Source organism: Sinocyclocheilus rhinocerous, unplaced genomic scaffold (genome assembly GCF_001515625.1).
Source record: "Sinocyclocheilus rhinocerous isolate Xijiao unplaced genomic scaffold, SAMN03320098_v1.1 scaffold297, whole genome shotgun sequence".
Taxonomy (NCBI): domain Eukaryota; kingdom Metazoa; phylum Chordata; class Actinopteri; order Cypriniformes; family Cyprinidae; genus Sinocyclocheilus; species Sinocyclocheilus rhinocerous.
This window is the reverse complement of record NW_015649240.1, coordinates 898,242-918,355: the sequence shown is the minus strand read 5'-3', so window position 1 is coordinate 918,355 and position 20,114 is coordinate 898,242. Positions and strand designations below refer to the sequence as shown.

Here is a 20,114-nt window from a genome sequence, read left to right as displayed (position 1 = left end):
TCAGAAAGGCGGGGCATAGAGGAGAAACAATAATGTACAGTATGTGGAAAATAATGTGTTTTTTGAACCTTAACCCGCATTTCATTACACTAAATAATGTTCTTTTTAGCAGCATCATATGACCCCTTTAAGAGACGTCTTTTAAAAACATAAAAAAAAAAAAATCTTACCAACCCCACAATTTTCGCCATACTTTTTTCCCTCTGAGCAAACGCAATAGAGCAGCTGTTTGTTTGCTTTTCATCTTTTTTACTGATCTCATCTCGGTTTTAGTGGTTGGCTCGTCTCAAGGTCAATATCTGTCTAAAGACGGCAGGTTCAAGATCTAAACCCGTCTGGAATGTCCATCACAAGCGCTTTTCTCAGAAACACGATCTGTCCCGTCTTAAGGACTTTGGTCTCTCCTGGGGGTTTAATATCTTTGGCTGGGCTGGATTTCCTAAACATACTGATGGATCTTCTCTCCTACAGGGCTGATGCACGTCCACAATCAGCTAGTTGAGCCGATGCTCAGCGTGAAGGACTACATTGACTGAACGCGCCAGACGTGACGTCTGGAAAAACGACAGAAAAATCGGAATGCCATGAGTGAAAACTGGCCTCAGGGACCACAGCAGTTTTGAATGGTCATGAAATGTTTAGAGGTCTACATTAGCATAAAAAGTAGATGTTGTACAAAACGCCTCTGCTTTCCATGGTGCCATGTTCACGTACTCCAACTGGATCTCTGTATTAGCCTTTATAATTCACTTCTAAACTACTTCAAGGCCAGTATTAACAGGAAAAGACCATGTTTTATGGAAATTGTACTAAGAAACATTCTTTAACACTTTCAGCTGTTTACTGTTTTATATAACACTATCACACTCCTTCACATCACTAATGAAAAAAAAAATCTTTTGTTACAGTGTACATATCAGTTGTATTGTACTGTAGTTTATTCAGGAAATAATGAAGGCCTGCATTTAAAGCTGAGCATGTGTTTTCACTGATGATGGAGTTTTTTTAATAACACTCTGTAACACACAGCTACTTAAAGTTAACTTGAATGTGGAATTGTACTCCAAGGCAACTTATTGAACGTGTTTTTTGGGAATAGTTTTTTTTAGATGTTACATAAATACACTTTAAAGTCTTTTCCTTAAATTCTCCAAATTTAGAATCTCTCCCTATACATATGAAACCTTGAGGATTTCTGATACCCACAATCATTTGTAGTGTCTTATATCCTGATAAATATGAGTTAATAGGCAGTGGAAGCTGAACTGCGATCAGAATTTCCTACTAAGTACATGCAATTTTATATATCATTATCTTAAATTTATACATTTCATAATCTTGCCTTTGAATGAATCCAGGTTACTTGCAGCATGTAAAAGCCAGTGGAAAATGCTGGAAAAGTGTATTTCGTGTTTGCTTGTTCATATATTAAAAAGGCTTTTATTGGCACATGTGAGTAGAGAAGTGTGTGAATGCTTTTGAACTGAAGTTGACTAATTTCACACGATTGTGCAGTACTCATGTATTCTCTTTAGTTTCTGTTCTTTGTGATATACAGGCTATTTCGTTTCTCAAAAATATAAGGCACGAGTCTGACATTTAACTTTCATTTCATCGCTTTCTGAGTTTGTGCGGAGTTTTTGTTTTTGGTGTTTCTAAACCCTCATGTACTGTACTTTAAGTGAATGTTTTTGGAAGGAGAGTATACATTTTTACGGATTTACATATTTCTTTCCATTAAATTGTTAAAAGATTACGTGAACTGACTGTTAACAGATTTGCACTCCAAAAACCAAATCATCCTCTTGTGTCTTTCTGTACTCATGAATGGATAAATAAAAAAGTTGTGCCTCAATAGTACACAATTTGTACAGACATAATGAATCTTACAGAAAGATATCCAGGTCATATTTTGAGTACCACATGTTGCACTTATTTCACAAGTCATTTCCACATTCAAAATTGGTTATAAAGAAAACAATATAACCATATATACCTAAGGAAAAGACTGTATTTTTTGAGTACGTTTGAATAATATGACTGAAATTCAGAGGAAGCTAAAATACATACATTCACCTCTTCAGTTCACTAGCAAGCAATTCAAACATTGCTCTCCCAGTAGATTGATTCACAAATCTTGAGCAACATCATAACTACCTCCTCAAAACTGCCATCAAAAATCCTAACCCCAATGGGGTACAATTTAATGTTCTCCATATCTGTAATAATCGAATGTAAAAAAATAAAAACACTGCATAGACTCCATTGTATGAATTAAATATAAACTAATTCCTCTGCATATAAAAGTTATTCAGTGTTTCTTTATTGAACCAACATGCAAATAAGTCCTGCGCTGCAGATATATTTACATACTACGATATAAACTATTTAGCAAACCATGATATATATTGTAATACCACCAAGCCCTATAAAGAACAATTTATTGAAGCGTAATGCATTCAGATGGTTTTCAAATAATAGATTTATTTTAGCAGTCTAAATGACTGTCCTAACCACAAGCTCGAAACACACTTGAGTCAAAGCCATTCCAATATGAATAACGTTTTTTCAATTAAAAAGGGCGAAATTTGACAGTAGTTTACAACCCTGGATATTTCTCTCGATTGTCAAGTAACAGTAAAGCACACCTTTCTTTGATTTGACTGGCCATCTAAATTATTTTGACATTGACGAATGCTGACAAATGTCACGGACCCCTGAGGCAGCTTGCTAGCCTGACAGTAATCTTGGCGTTGTACAATATTTTTGCAGCATATTTTTGAAGATTTTTTCTTCTTTTACTTTTTAGCGGGCCACCAATTAGAAAGGTGGCGTGCTCAATTGCAACTGTCTTAAAAATATTGTCAAAGTATTAAAAAACATTTATTGCCCTAAAACAGGGTTAATTTTCTATATGCACTATAAAATCCTTATATGTTTTTGATTATGGGGTGAAATATGACATGGACATGTTCTAGTCTTGTCAGAATCACCTGCTTTTTTCTTAGAGTTGCAAAAGCCCAAACACTCAGAAATGCTGGAGAAAATGTCCTAGACTGGACTATTTTCAGCCTTACATCCACAACCACTGCAACTCCCTCTGCAGCTTGATGGAAATGAAATGTGTTCAAAGGAAAACAGCGCTGCCAAATACTTCTGCATCCACACAGTCTAAACGTTTCCAATGAAAACCCTTAGCTTGCAGTCTCTGAATCCGCTCCTGAGAGAACTGTGCTGTTGTTTCAACATGATTAAGATGAATTCGTCAAACCTGCTTTATTTTCCCAGATCAACATCACTTAGTTATATGAACTTTAATAGCATTTCTAAATCAATCATCATACTGAACATTGGCACGTTCATATTCACAAATCAACCCCCGGCTTTGATGTCTGTTATGATTATGTTACTGAAGGAACTACTTCCGTTTAAGAACGTTGATGAACGCGTCTTTTGGGACGTCAATGTTTCCAATGCGGCGCAATTTCTTCTTTCCCTCAGCCTGCTTCTTTAGCAGTTTCATTTTTCGTGTAACGTCACCGCCGTACTAAGAAAGACAGATGTGACCAAGAATCAGCAGCTAATCAAAAAATAGAAGAACATTTTTTTCTGTATGAGAAGAGGTACTCACACATTTTGCTAGAACATTCTTTCGATATGCTTTTATCCTAAAAGTGGGAAACGAAGATAAGGAATATTAAAAGAGTAGTTCACCCAAAAATAAAGTTTTGCTTCTAATTTATCTCACCCTCAGGCCATCCATGATGTGCTGTTGATGAGTTTGTTTCTTCATCAGAAAAGATCTGGAGAAATTTAGCGTTACATCACTTGCACTGCAGTGAATGGGTGCCGTCAAAATGAAAGTCTAAACAGCTGATAAAAACATCACAATAAATCAAAAGTAATCCACATGACTCCAATCTATCAATTAACGTCTTGTGAAGTAAAAAGCTGCATGTTTGTAAGAAACAAATCCATAATTAAGGCGTGAACTTTAAACTGTCACTTCTGGCCAAAATACAGAAGTGCATACTAGTCCATAATCCATAATTCCTCCAGTGGAAAAAGTCCATCCCGTTGTCCTCTCACATCAAAATCCACCCACATATTTGTTTACAGCTGTTTTTACATGTAAATGGTGCTTGAGCTGTGCATATTTATCTCCTGATTCAGACAAGACAACTTTTTCACTTGAGAAAGAAATATTACGGATTATGGACTCATATTTTCGATGGAAGCAAAGGTTTGAAGTTAAGAACGGCTTAATAATGGATTTGTTTTTTTTACAAACACGCCACTCCACAAGATGTTAATTAATGCACTAGAGTTGTCAATTATTTCTGGATGATTGTGATGTTTTTATCAGCTGTTTGGACTCTCATTCTGACGGCACCCATTCACTGCAGAGGATCCATTGGTGAGCAAGTGATGTAATGCTACATTTCTCCAAATCTGTTCTGATGAAGAAACAAACTAATCTACATCTTGGATGACCTGAGGGTGACATCATTTTTAAGCAAATGTTTATTTTTTAACTATTCCTTTAAGTTATCTCGGAAACACACACAATACAATACGTCCACACTTACGTTTCTCGGGCGATGATCTTGCTGCCGATGGCTGCTTGCACTGCAATCTCAAACATCTGTCTGGGGATGGACTCCTTCAGTCTCTCACATATAGCTTTACCCGCACTGTACGCTTTGTCTCTGAACACAAGGACAAATCAGAGCTGGTGTCATTTTTTTTTAGCAATCACATCACAAACATGGAAGATGAAATCGAGATGCCGCCAATTTCCAGCTCAATTCATACACAAAATGGTAGCTGCAGTTGTGTTTTTCAGAAAAAAACCAAACACAGCTGTTGATCTTAATAGCCATATTCACGTTTTTAAGGGGTTTGGGTAATTAATTACCTCTAAATTATCAAATAACTTAGAAATACCTCTTGAAATATAAATAAAACTGTAATTGTATCATGAAAGGTCAAGACTTGCTTATGAACGATAGTGGCAAGTTCCTCCACTGGCCGCCCGTTGAGGAGGAAGTCCATCTTAATCAGGTCAGCAGCCTCATAACCAGCATCCTCGTAATCAAAACTACGGAAAACAGGAAAACTAATTTACAGAAGTGACATCCAGCTCATCCAGAAACTCAAAGTGACATATCTATCCAGATATCAAAATTCAATGTTTTCTAACATTAGTCTTTTTCTAATGTTTCCTAAGGGGCCGTTCACATATCTCGTCTTTTGCGCGCTCAAGTTCGTTATTTCAAATGCGCTAATTTTTTCCAGGTGCGTCCTGGGCACCTGCCGCATCGAGATAAAAACATTTCAACTTTTCAGAATGCCGCAAGCGCATGGTCATGTGACAATAACCAACCAATCAGCTTCATCCTTTCCTGTAACAACATTGAAAGCTCAGCCAAGATGAAGGAACAGCTGATCATAGCTGTACAGGGATAGCCATTTTTAAATAAGTTTAGTAGCAGAGCTACTGCAAGCGATTTTTAGTGCTGCAAATCAATTTATCCTTTGCCGAAACTTCCCCGTCCCTACTCTGTCATATCTCACTTTTATTCGTCTCTGTTTTCTTTGCCTGTGTAATGTTCCCTGATAGCGCACGTACATCACGGAGACGTCTATTTGACATCTACAAGACGTATTTTTTAGTGTTTGCTCATCTGCAATACATCTAAAGGAAGTTTACTATCAGATGTCAAATAGACGTTTAGAAAATGTCTTTAAGATGTTTATGATTTAGAATGTATGTAAAACTGACGTCTATCAGGTGTTTGTACACAGCAGATGCTTTCCAGATGAAGCGATCTTTAACAGACATCTTGCAGACGTACGTGTGCTATCTGGGTTTGTTCTGCTTGGATTTTATATATTTGTTTAATGTATTATGTATTTGTAAAGCGACCTCGAGTTTCTGAAATGTGCTATATAAAAGTATTATTATTAATATAAGCACTAATTCATTCTTTCACAACGAGCTCACCTGGCGTATCCTGACGACATGGATTTGAGCTGGTCGTAAAAGTCCACCACGATTTCGTTTAGAGGGAAGATATACTTTATCATCACCCGATGCTCATCGATGTAGAACATGTTCTTCTGAACGGCCCTGCGGCTCTTTAACAAGGCAGAGAATCGCATTGTGGGTCACTACAAATGCAAGACTCAGAATATGCTTTCACAGAAACTGGGAGGCAAATTAAGTAGATTTAGTCGCTTTGGACTTTTTCTTTGAATTAGGAGAGACCAAGATTGTTACTTTGTGAGTTACTTGGAGTGAGTAAACCACGCTAAACTGCAGTCAACCTGAAAGGTGACTGACCTAATCTCACCTGACACAGGGTCATGATCTTCCCAGTGAAGTCATCCGGAGCGATGATGGTTCCCATCACCATGGGTTCCAGATACTTCACGACCTGTGACTTATCAGGGAACTGAGCAGGGTTGATGATGGTGATCACTTCTTCACCGTGTTCCTACAAAACAAAAACTCAACTGAGGAATCTGTTCCTCAACCCTTTCTTTGTGTACTATATCACTGAGAGGAGCTCATAGCTAATTGCTGTTCATTCATATAAATGTCTGCACACTATCTGCACATGGTTAACAAGATTTTACTTTTTCTGAAGAAAAAGGAGGTTGCATGTGCAAAACTCACCAACACAATGCCAGGGCATTGCTATATTGCTATTAAAGTATTCTGGCTAGTTTTTAACATGTTCCTGTGCAATTGCTAAGGTATTCCGGACAGTTTTTAACATGTTGCTATCCAGTTCCTAAGGTGTTCGGAGTAGTTTTTAGCATGTTTCTATGCAGTTGTTATAATGTATAGTATATAGCAAGTTGCTGTACAGTTGCTAAGTTGTTCTGGGTGGTTTTTAGCATATTGCGACAATGAGTCTCACCTTTATGAGTTTGGCAGATGCTAGCACAGCCTTGTACGGTACAGTCGGAGCCGTTACTATGACAGATGCATTATACTCCTGTTCTAAACGCTGATTAAACACCTCCATATGCAGCAAACCCAGAAATCCCAGCCTGAGAGAGAGCGACAGAGAGAAAGTCACCTCTTTAAATATTTAAAAAGTGAAACAATACCTGCTCGACTGAGCGATGAACTTAAAACAACGGTTTACACTCACACTGATTCGTCTGTGTGTGTGTGTGTATACCTCCATCCAGCCCCCAGAGCTAAACTGCTGTCCTTTTGAACCGTCACGCTGGAGTCGTTCAGCATCAGTTTCTCCACAGCACTGCGCAGGGCTGTGTATTCTGACTGGTCCATGGGATACATGCCTGAAAGTGTCACACAATTCCAGATTTACAACACTGTAATCCTAACCTTTAAATTTTGGCATACGCAGTTTAGCACAAACACCAGGATGGCTTTAGAAACACCTGCAAAGACCATGGATTTAGCTGGTTTGAACCCTGGCAGCGCCTCCACAGGCTGTTTATGGAGGTAAAGTGTGTCTCCAATCTGAGCCTCCTTCACTTCCTTCATCCCTGCGATCACGTAACCCACCTGCCCTGCATACCTGAGGCGAAAAAAGGTCAAAATGCAAAAGGTCAAATGTTAAGTTAGTGCAACCGACAGACTGTCTGAAACCTGAAAAATGCTTCCTTCTTAGAGTCTCTTACATATGTTATTCATAATCTTAAAATGTCTTTTTTTTTTCAAAATGGCAAAACTCTTTATTTTTAGGTTTAATATACAATTTTAAACCTACATTTCAGAGCAATCTCAGAGTTTTGGACCCCTCAAAACAATGTTCTTAAATTTAAAAACAATCATTAATTAGGGATTTATGAATCTTTAATTTTTTTTATTTTAATTCTCATTCATTAATATTCCATGTTACTTTTTATTCCAAAATCATGAAAAATTATTTTTTATAGGTTTCAAATTAAATTTTAAATTCTAAAAAATTTAAAAACAATCATTAATTAGGGATTTATGAATCTTTAATTTTTTTTATTTTAATTCTCATTCATTAATATTCCATGTTACTTTTCCTTCCAAAATCATGAAACTCATTATTTTTTATAGGTTTCAAATTAAATTTTAAATTCTAAATTTCAGTGCACTCTCAAGAGTTTTGGAATTAGAACAATTTTCTTAAATTAATTGTATCCAACCAAAATAACCAATAAATAATTACAAAACTGTACTGTATTCATTTGTAAAAAAATTCTATATAAAAATGCAGAAAGGAAACTCAAAGGTTACTAATAAAAAAGAAATATAGCTTTTATTACACTGGAGTCTCTGGGTTGGCTGGGACTGTAAAGGTCGAAAACTCTTGTCTTAAGATTACTTGATTTTGTTCTACATCTTTAGATGTGGCATACTTTTGCCTTTGAAACTCGTATCTTCATACAAAACTGTTAAGGACTGACAGATTTTTATTTTATATCTTGTGAGATTTGTTAGTGCAGTCAGTGAACGTGAGATTCTCACAGTGTCTCTGTTGGGTGTTCGTCGGGTCTCAAAAGGCCCAGCTCATTGACCTCATATGACTTCCCCAGATGGGCAGAGACGATCTTGTCTCCTCTGGACACACGTCCACCAAACAGAGCGATGTTGGCCACTACTCCTCTGTAATGATCGAAGGTGGAGTCAAAGACAAGGGCTTTAAACAGATCGTCCACTCTCGCTGTCGGACTGAAACAGGAAAAACTGATCAATCACATGTACAGAAATGTATGAAAACAAACTCATTTCTCATGGGACTTCTTTTTAAAGAACGAAATGCCTTATTTATACATTTGAAAATTGTCCTTCAGGTGCAATGCCAACAATGTACTTGAAAAGGAAGAAGTTATGAAAGAAGTTATAAAAAAACACATTATGGAGGAAATGTGAGATGATGGAGAATGTAGCCGAGCAGGTTTTGGGAAAGCACATGATGACGTAGATTTACCAAAATAAAACTTCCTGATTCATTCCTATCCTCATGATCACAGCTACTTTGTAAATATTCACACGGAATTAATACATATGTGAATGTAAGGAAATGTAATTTTAACATTACAGTAGCAAATACTTAATTCGAATGGTTAATTAATAATAACTTAATAAATAAATAAATACCACTGAAAAAAAAATTTATCACAGTTTCCACAAAAATATTAAGCAGCACAAATGTTTGTGACATTAATTATAATAAGAAATGTTTCTTGAGCAGCAAATCAGCATATTAGAATGATTTCTGAAGGATCATGTGACACTGAAGACTGAAGTAATGATGCTGAAAATGTAGCCTTGCATCACAGGAATAAATTACATTTCACTTTATATTTACATAGAAAACATTTATTTTTTAATTATTTCACAATATTACTGAGCATGAGTAATATTTTTTATTACTGACCCAAAGCCTTTGAATGTATATTGTGCATTACTGTTTGGGGGGGATGTATGTGCTTAACTGTTTTGCAAATAATTTCACAATGCAATTTTATATTTTACAAATTTATAAGCTCTCTATATTACAAAAACAGGCACCGTTTCTTCAAATATATAAATGAACAAATATAAAGCAAAAAAAGTTTATTTTGGTCCTTTGTAGTGAATTCTTGACAGGTTTTGTAACTAATTCTGTTCTTGCTCTGATAACATCTGTATCGTGGAACCTTCTGTTCTTCCTGACATCACACATCAGTTGATTCAAAATATTCTCTCTATTGTGTGAACTCTAACGTATGATTCATTGTTGACGGCCTCTCCTTCTTCATAATCCTGTTTAGAAAGATGTAATCTAGGCTTTGGGGGTCATTGTGTTCCTTTTGTCTGATACAATCTCATGAATTCAAAGATGGCCAAATACAATCAATAAATCACTCTCACATAGTATGTGCTGCTCTTATACTCTCACAGTGACCTCTTGTGGAGAAAAGGGAATCAGCTTATGACACTTACGGAGGAATGCGTTTCACCACCTCTTGGAGAACTTGGTCCACATTTGTGCCCAGTTTTGCAGAGATCTACAGAAAACAATCACAAGCCAAAGTAAAATATAAATGGCATAATATTTGTATACATAAACAAAAACATGACTGGTTATTTTAAGAGATGTTTACATAGAGCTCACCCTGATACATTCTTCCTTTGGAATATCAAAGACTTTTTCAATCTGTTTTTCCACTCGCTCTGGATCAGCATTTTTCAAATCAATCTGACAATTAAAAAAACACATTAAAATGCCACATGTTTGGATTTGGAATGAGCCAACAGCTAAAAAGTCAATGTGAAAATATACAAAACACGCAGTTTCTATTAAAATAACTATTAGCTCATTACTAGGCCAAATGTCATGATATATAATAATAATACATGTAATTATATATCATAATAAGTTATGCAACAAATTCAAAACATACTAGAGAACTGTCACAAAGCATTTGGATGAAAGCAAAATAATAAATGTCCACACATGATCTGATAAACATCAAAAGATCAAAACGCTTCAGGTATTTGAATACAAATTTTAAGTTTTCCAAAACCTTCTGCATTGTGTCCTGCCTCTGTACTCAACTTGAGTTGGACATAAAGACATTTCTATAATTTATCTAAAGGACTGGGATGAAACTTTGTGTTTTTAACGTGCATACTCTATATAAAATGTTGACTGCATTTAAAGGAAAGATCAGAAATTCTCTCTATAATATCTACCTTGTTTATCACAGGGATGATGGTCAGTTGAGCCTCAAATGCCAGGTAGAAATTGGCGACTGTTTGCGCTTGAATTCCCTTTGAATGAAAGAAACAAAGTATAGATTCATTTACTTTTAAGGTAATTAAGAAAGGCTTTTTAGTAATAATAGTGTATTTATGCTAATATATGTACAATGTGCTTGTGCTGTTTTTTTGTTTTTTTTAAGTAAAACCATTATAAATTATTTTCTTTATTGAAATAAAGCTGAAATAAAAGCAAATGTAAATATTAGACGAAACCTAAAATATAAACTTAAAGCTATAAACTTAAAAATTGGAAGTGTTATCATGGCAACTGAAACTGAAATAAAATAAGTTTAAGTTGAAGCAGAGAGGCACTAAAATTACTAAAACTGAAATAATAATAAAATAAATAGTTTTAAAAATTCCCAAAAACTAATAAAAAATACAAAAACACAACAAAATTACTAAAACTTAAACTAAAATTAAAATGAAAACATATATATATATATATATATATAAACATTCAAAATATTAATTATTATTTAATAGTATATAAATAATACTAAAATAACACTGGTAAGTGCATATGTTCACTGATACATCTTTTGAAAAACAGGCTCAGAAATCAAAAACTGAAGAACCTTTACTACTCTGTTTAACTCTGTTAACCGTTTAATAAGAAGAAAGTGTCATTTATTAAGTGTTTTACCTGATTTGCATCTACAATAAGCAGAACTCCTTGGCAAGCGGATATGGACCGTGAAACTTCATAGCTGAAGTCAACATGACCCTAAAAATAAAACATTGCAATCACTCAAATGATAGTAAATGGTAAAAGATTAGTTCATTAACAGTGCTGTTCAAATCATTGTCCTCACAGGTGTGTCGATGAGATTGAGCAGATACGTCTGTCCGTCATGCTGGTAAAAGAGAGATGCAGTCTGAGCTTTAACAGTGATTCCTCGTTCTCTCTCCACCTGCAGTTTATCCAGCACCTGCTTGTTACTCGCTGTCTTTGCAATGGCACCTGCTCATGCAACAAATCCAAAGAAACAGAGATTTTATAAATAGTAATGTTTTCAAAACTTATAAAGAAACTCCTGTAATAGTTGTTTTACAGAAAATCACCTGTGATCTCCAAAAGTCTGTCAGCTAAAGTGCTCTTGCCATGATCAATATGAGCAACAATGCTGAAATTACGAATTCTCTCCACTGGGAACTTTGACATGTCAAGATTCTCCTGAAAATACAAAACAAGTCAAATTCATTATCCAGTTGCAATGAAGCCCATCAGTTTAGAAATCCGCTTTCTATAACTGTAAAGGAATACATCTCTAAAAAGTTTCCACCAAAATACCATAGTTACTACTGTAAAATCATATTAGATCAATATTGGCTATATATGATTTTGCTTACAGCAAAGCGACACAATTTACCTTCTCAGAAGCATTAGAGCTGAATTCTCTGACAGGACTGATGCTCCAGCAAGATCTTTTCATCCATCTGTGTCTGATCACTGTACATGTGGTCATGCAACCCTGAGATCTGCGTTTAACACGGCATATTTTAATATCAGGAAAGCGTTTTATCAAGGGCAGAAAGAGCCCGTGGGATCTAAACAGAGACATCATCTCTATCAGCTCACTAACATGTTATTCCTGAATAAAGAAACAATATTGTGGCTTCAAACTGCATATCGAACATATCTTCCCATCGAACAAAGATCTGAGGATTAAAATCCTCATTGGACGCATATATTCAGCTTTTAGAAACACAAACAGTCAGGTCTCAACTAGGCTGTGTACTCTTGTGTGACAGAAACTGTAAGCCGCCATGTTGGCAAAAGCGTCATCAAGCGTTGTTATCGGAGCAAGAACTTGGAATTATGGGAAATGTAGTTTACAACTTTCAATGCATTTTATAGTAAAATATCAGCGCTCAAATGTTTCAGGGACTTATTTATTTTTGCTTCAAGCTCGGTTTCAGTTCAGTATTTTCATCAACTGATGTGGCAGTGATTAGTGGATGTATGAAGTGAGTTCCCCTCAGGTTTACATGGATGTCCAGTCTGTCTTTTTTTCAAATAAATTTACTCACCCAAGGAACACATTTCGGTTATAAAAACGTTGTGGGAACATCGTTTTAAGATGTTTCTAAAATTTTGACATGTCCTATTTTCTGGTCGTGATTATAACGTTATTTAAAGGTTACAAAAACTTCTTACAACATTCTACTTGGCTATTTCACCCAATATAAAACTTTATTTGAATGTTTATTTTAAATGTTCTAAGAACGTTAAAATGTCGTTTTCTTGCCGTGATTAGAACATTATCTAAAGGTGTCTAAAACTTTTCTTGCAACGTTCAACTAATTTTATTTTTACCCAAAGTAGCTAGCATACGTTATTTGAAAGTTTTTTTTTTCATATTCTAAGAATGTTTTCTTATAAATACATCAAGTACAAATAACATCATAAAGACTTTCCGAGAATGTTGAAATCAGAATGTTTACTCTCAACGTTATAAGAACACATATCAAATATTAATAAAGCTATTAGAAAGTTTCATAAACATTTAGGAATATTTTGTCCTGATATTTAAATAATTTTTTATAAATCGTTATTGAAAGTTGTGAGCACATTTCCTGTTAGCTGGGTGGATTGTTTGTCACATACAACACATAAGCGCATTATTTAAGATAAAAACAAATGTTTTCTATAAAAAAGAGTCACTAATTAATTATAGGCTACAGTGATACATCAGTTATACTACTTATAGCCTGCAGTCATATATATGTGAATAATAATAATAATAATGATAAACAAGAAAAGAACATTTGTTTAAAAGAATGTAGTTTGAAAAGTACACAAGTGTGCAAAATACTTAAAATAATGAAAGAAAATAATAATAAATAATAAATTATAGCTCTTTTGAGCATTCCAATCATCCCGCCATTGCAAAATTCGCACTAAAACTATGACTAGAAATACAATTTAATTCAGTATTCTTCTCTTGAATGAAAGACATTTATTTACACATATGATCTTTTAATTAGTTTTATTATGTTCAGTTTTATTTCATTTGATTTATGGCAGAACGGAAACGGTTAATACAAATAAGCCTATAATGGAAGGAAATTGAAGATGTTTGTTATGGTTAAAAAGTTTGTTGACTAAGATTTATAACTGTTCATTTGTGAATAAAAAGGAATTTTCAAAAGTTCAAATGAGAACTTACAAAACAGCTGCTTGAACTCTTTTAGAATAGAATAGAATAGAATAGAATAGAACAGAATAGACTTTGATTGCACCATATTGAATTTACTTACACTGTTTTATGGAGTTTTTGTCTACTGAGAGTTTTCCGTCAGCTGAACAATCGGTATTATTAAACAACAGTACAACTCATTGACTGCACTTCTATCCCTCACTGTCTTGTTGTAATTCATGTTAAAAACACAATGACTAAGGTCTATAGAATAGAATAGAATATATACTGTAAAACTAAACTTTCAATACTTTTCTTACAGTCGTTGACTGAGTGCAGTTGCTCTTGGTTCACACAAGGTGTCACCCTAAACACAATATATTAAGCAGCGGGAATAAGTGGGAAGAAAATCATTACCATGGCAACATAACAGCCCACTCATAGTGAGTAGGTCCCTCTGAATATTGCTTCAGTAAGAAATCAAATGAGAGATGCTTTCCTGGTTCTGATGGCTGACGGCCGCTGGTTGATATTTATCATTGTCGTGCCTTTCTGCAGCTTTGTGTTTGCATCTGTCAGTTTCTCAACATCAATGCTGAGGACCAAACCCTATTTTATTTCATGATCAGATGCCCTTAAGAAGGATATTTATAGAACACTACTCATGTCTGCTTTGAAAAGTGTTTGCAGCTGTGAGTGTAGTTATGTGAAATTGCAGTTTGGAGAGTTTATGTACACATGCATGTGTAAATTAATCATGGAGAGTTTAATGTATGTATATATGAATTTAAAAGTATGCATTAAGCATTTTGTATGTTTATTTTGTGTGAGAGAGAGAGTCTGGGAAGCAATAAATTAATCTGCATTTTAGATGTATTCAAAAAAGTGAAAGTGCCGAGTGCCGAGACCATTAGGCCACAGCTTGTTTTATACATATTGTCTTTTGTCAAGTAAAGAAAATGAGGCATAAAACATTTCAGCACTGAATTTAATCAAATTTGGGAATATGTTTTAATAACATTTTGCTAACGTTTCCATTAAGTTTAAAAATGTTAGATGAACATCCAAGAAAACATCTACCGTTTCATGAAAAAATGTTCCATGAATGATGTATAAAAATATTTTTGTGCTAATGTTTTGAAAACATTATTGAAAACCAGAGAACGGTTAACAAACATTCTATTAATGGAAGAACGTTTGTTCATAACTTTGCGAGAACCTTGCCAGAACGTTCCAAATTCTAAAAACGTTCCCTGTAGGCTGCATTAGTTGATTTTATTTTCCTGATATCTGAGCACTTTATTCATCATGCGTGATTTATTTCCCTTCACTCTCAGGAAAAAAGGTACAAAAAGCTTTCAAGTTTGTTTCTCTTTTAACCTAAAAGATGCATATCTTAAAGGCACATTGTTGTACCTTTTGAGATGTAAAGGTACAAAAGGAAAAGCTGGAAGCAAACAGACTGTGATGGAACCACAGCACAGGTTTAGTCACCATCATTAGTACGTTTCCTCTTCCCGTTGACCTCTCAGACTGCCTGATGGATATTTGCTGTAGGCCTCAGCCCCATAATAATGATGTATGACTGTGTTCAACATGACTTTGATAGGCTGTGTGATAATGTGTCCCTCTGTAATGGCAGTTAGTAAAGTATCGCTCATTAAAATCGTGCTCCTCTGCCTTGCTGATCAGATCCTGGAATAAGCCCTGGACCCACGCATTCTCCTTAGTGTGATTGTGCCACCCACGTCCAGCCCAGCACTTGCTCACTCCTCTGAGAAATCAGTCTGTTCTGCTGAGGCTGGTCCACAGAGAGCTGAGCATCACATAACATTTGATTCAAAGATCAAACAGCAGGGTCACTCATATACAGTACATGTCACATACAATACATACAAAGCGTTTTGTTGTCGGCGGAGCCATTTTAATCGTTTTTTTTTTCTTTTCTGCGTAGACCTGCTTCTTCTTCTTCTTGTTTAATGATGAATAATTCCTTAGGAGCATTATCACCACCTGTACTGAATGTCAAATGCATAAACCTGCGTTTGCCTCTCTGGTTATTTACACTACATGTGCAAATCGGTGGGAGGGGGTAAACAGGCAGTGATGTAGAAGCAGGCATTGATCTTCTGCAACGGAGGCGGGGTTTAGCCACACTATTACATCATAAAGTGGCACATTCCACAACCTGTCGTTTTGGCAGATTGGCTTCAGTATAAGCTGTTTTTAGATTAACGAGAAAGTTTTGAGTTCTGTAACTTACAGGATGTTTTTATAGTACAATGACCTCTAATATGTCAAAAGAACAAGTGAATTTTGATTTCTCAGTTCATGACCCCTTTAAAGAGGCTTCACATCATATCCGGCAAACCAAATCTGGTGTTAAATTAGTGAATAAACTCTGAGATTTCTTTTTGAACACTTTCATTGAGATTTTGATCTGTGTATGATACACTGATTTAACAGAATAATAATAAGTTTAAAAAATAGACATGCTTTGAGAAGTAATTAGGCTGTAAGCTCAGTCTTTGCACAGTCAATGGCCCTAAAATTTGATGGGTGAGCCATTGGCTGGATCCCAATTTGTGATGTCTACTAGTCAGTGTTGGGGAGTAACTAGTTACATGTAATGGAATTACATAATTTAATTACAAAATAAATGTAACTGTAATCTGTTATTGTTACTGAGAAATAACTAAAACTATTACACTTAAAAAATAAGTCAGAAATTGTTAGTAAAATTCACAAATAATTACAAAGGAATGCAAGTAACACACTGAATTAAATATGAAATTGAAAGACTGAAATAGTATTTTCTTGTAAAACATACTCCAATAATCTTTGTTTTATTTTCAATTTTATAATTAATTAATTAATCAATTTATTTATTTTATTATTTATTTCACAGTTTTACTGTTTTTGGTAATTGAAATGAAGATAAAATCAAATGAAAAATAAATATTAATATAAGATGAAAAACTGTCATGAAACTGCAGCATCACAGCCTGCACAATGACATTTAAAAACATTTTTTTTCCTTAATACAACAGCTTATAGTTTCATTAATTGTTATAACGTTGTTTTAATATTAAAAATATTTTTTGACACGCACAGTCCCAAAACTTATAGTGACTATCCTGAGCTGACAGCAGGACAAAGGGGAAAGAATCAGGTACTGATAATTTTTTTTTAAAATAAATAAATAATAAATAAATAAATAAAAACTGCTCTAATATACTGAATTAAAAAAAAAAAAAAATTTATATAGTCAAAATATAGCTCTTTTTTAGCTGCCATTCAATGTTAAAAGTTGCGTTTGAGTCATATGGTGTAATTACAACATCCAACAGCGGGGACTATAAGCAAAACTTGACCTCTTGGTTGATAATCACAGACCCCAATTTTGCGAACTATTAGCTTCATCATGTTAACACTAGCATCTAGCTTAATTAATGACTTTAAATTTACCACTTAATTTTTCTAGGCCCGTACTTGGGATGTACACTTCAAAAACTCACCATAAATACGGTAGTATTTTTTTTCTGGACACCTTACATTTACGTTTATGCATTTGTTAGATGCTTTGTCCAAAGCGACTTATACCCTGTATTCAAGGTACACATTTACATTTTACAATGGCATGCTATTTTCAAGGTAGTATGATTTGGGATGCAATAATTCTTCTCTTGCATATACACACCTAGAGGACATCTCTATTCATCTGAAGAGATGGTGCTCAGGGAACCAATGAGCGATATCATTATAATCATTGTGTAAATCTACATGAGTGTTGCACACAGCAGTGTATCAATATATCCATGCAGAAATATATAATACCTGCAGTAGCTCACAGATAATAAAAGAAAGTCTATGTCAAAGTGGAGATTATTTTGGGACCATAATGTCAGGCTATGAAACATAAGCTACAAAAGAAACCTTTCTACAAAGTCAAGTTTGCATGAAAAAACAATTTGTCCTGATCCAAGTGTCCAAACACTTTGAAAAAAAACCCATGTATTTTATATTCAGTGTTATTTCAAGTCATTTTGTTGCAGTTGTTTTTCTCTGGGTGCCAAATGGCCTCATTTTTTAAATCAACTCCTTGTTTCAGTATCACTTCATTTATGCATTCTCTGAATACAGACCAGCTTCAAGTTTCCACCTGAACGTACCACACAAAGGTTAAGGAGGAAAAGTGGGATTGTGGTGGACTGGTGGTGGAAAGTAATTGTGAAGAAAAAGAGGTCCTGAAAATCCTTGCCTCTGCATTTGGCATGGAGCCTGGGGTATGGCTGAAAGGAATGAGTGGGTGGACGGGAGGCAAAAGCTTTGGAATCACACCACATTTGGCATCTGTAGAGGCCAACATGTGACAGCTGAACACCCTGCACGCGATTGTGTCATTGTTTTGTAGTGCACAATGAAATCCTTACACATTTTGCTTGTGACATTATCAGTGGAGCATATGAAATGCATCAGCCAATGAGCTACTTGTGCTGTTTTTACATGCTATTCACAATATACAACACAGCAATGCATTTCAATAATTGCCATTAAAATAATATTTTCTTAAATTCATTACATGACATCCTTAAACTAGATCTATTGTAAACCGTTGTCTTTTTTAAGGCCACATACACTGTCCCAGCTAACAGGAAACATTCTCAGAACTTTGGTTAACGAGCTATTAATGTTCTCTCAAAGTTATGAACAAACTTTCTTCTAGTAACATTAATAAACTGTTTGTTCAAAGTTATCTGGTCTTTAGTAATGTTCTTAAAAACATTAGCACTAAAACGTAATTTATACATTGTTCATGAAACGCTTCTTCTAAAGAGGTTTAGTTGGATGTTCATCTAACATTTTTTTTAAAGTTACTACTTGTTTCAGAATGTTCAGAAAACATTCACATAATGTTTGCAAAATGATAAAGTGGAATGTTCATAACTTAATGGTAACAACTTTTACTTGTAATGGAGTAATATTTGACAAGCAGTATCTGTACTTTCACTCAAGTAATGGAGTTGAGTACTTTGTCCGCCTCTGCTTAAAACACATTTTTGTTATCTGAGGAAGCTGGCAGATGTTTGTTTGTTACTACATTATGCATTTTAGTAAGGCTGGAATGCTGTACTGACCCATCAGTCTGGCAGAAATCAAAATCAAGTCACACACTCAGTGGGCATGAAAATGACCCTTAGACCATTTACAAAAACACTACAAAAGCCTGGACCAATTAAAGGACTTAGAAATTTGCTATGAGCAAGATCCATTTGTATGAATCACTGACCGCTAATCTTAAAAAAAAACATTTATGATTGATTTAGATATCTGAACTTGAAAAATCACTTGCAAGACCGATTTATTTGTATTTAAAATCACATTTAATTTGTGGCAGTGTTTGGCAAGAGTTTGCTGAAACACTATACTTCTGTAGGGGCTACACTGGCACTGTTCATCATTCTTGCAAAAACTATTAATTTGCAGAAAACATGCTGTTCATTTGTGGTGCATTTGTGACAGTGTATGCCAAAAGTTTGCTGTAATATTGAATTCTTGTAATAGTATACCATTGTAAACAGTGCCAATGCATCCCTTGAAAATGCAGCGTTACTGCAAATCCCTATGGCAAATGCCTGGCTAGGAATAGGAATGGTAAAGAATGATTATTTTTTTGATTCCTTTTAATGATTTAGGTTCCTTATTAGTCTCAATTAAAAAAAATGATATATATATGTATGTATATATATATATATATATATATGAAAAGAATCATGCCTAAATAAAATAAACACATTTTGTTGCTTTGCAGCCTGAAACGAAGACGGGCACCGTTTTTGTTTTATACAGCTGTATTTACTCAGTGCAACTTATAACATCCACGTGAAAGATATAGCACCAACATGTCAGAAAAAAATTAAAAAAACATAATCACTCAGTTGGAAAAAGGATCACCCCTTCGTGTCAGTATTTTGTTGAACCACCCTTTGCTTTAATTACATCCTTTAGTCTGTTGGGATTTGTCTCTACTAACTTTGCACATTTAGACTTTACAATATTTACAATATTTGCTCTTCTCTGCAGAACTGCTCAAGTTCAGGTAAATTTGATGGTGAGCTTTTGTGGACTGCAGTCTTCAAGTCATTCCACAGATTTTCAAAGGGGTTTAAGTCTGGGCTCTGACTAGGCCACGCAAGGACATT

The 20,114-nt window shown here is 34.8% G+C and overlaps 2 protein-coding genes across 3 annotated transcripts in view; one reads left to right on the top strand and one right to left on the bottom strand.

The window, feature by feature from the left end:
* The window catches only part of LOC107710479 (glucosamine-6-phosphate isomerase 2-like), a 25,236-nt gene extending 6,415 nt beyond the window's left edge, over window positions 1-18,821 (top strand). Inside the window, exons 7-9 of the mRNA XM_016515255.1 lie at window positions 472-1,857; window positions 7,487-7,491; window positions 18,811-18,821. Coding sequence (XP_016370741.1) covers window positions 472-536 — 65 coding nt within the window. The 3' untranslated portion in view covers window positions 537-1,857; window positions 7,487-7,491; window positions 18,811-18,821. The remainder of the gene's footprint in view (window positions 1-471; window positions 1,858-7,486; window positions 7,492-18,810) is intronic.
* Window positions 2,442-12,565, bottom strand: guf1 (GTP binding elongation factor GUF1). Of its 2 annotated transcripts, XM_016515254.1 has the most exons (18): window positions 12,355-12,565; window positions 12,142-12,250; window positions 11,834-11,945; window positions 11,584-11,732; window positions 11,415-11,495; window positions 10,700-10,777; window positions 10,119-10,202; window positions 9,947-10,011; window positions 8,486-8,689; window positions 7,423-7,562; window positions 7,197-7,320; window positions 6,930-7,062; window positions 6,357-6,500; window positions 6,008-6,141; window positions 5,000-5,101; window positions 4,590-4,709; window positions 3,632-3,668; window positions 2,442-3,547 (listed from the first exon to the last, which is right to left on the bottom strand). In XM_016515254.1, the coding sequence occupies exons 2-18, from the start codon at window positions 12,235-12,237 to the stop codon at window positions 3,419-3,421; spliced, it is 1,932 nt and encodes a 643-aa protein (XP_016370740.1). In that variant the 5' UTR covers window positions 12,238-12,250; window positions 12,355-12,565; the 3' UTR covers window positions 2,442-3,418. The 2 variants fall into 2 exon arrangements, with proteins under 2 accessions (XP_016370740.1, XP_016370739.1); XM_016515253.1 differs by having other exon boundaries at window positions 12,142-12,565.
* Window positions 18,822-20,114: the final 1,293 nt, after the last annotated feature.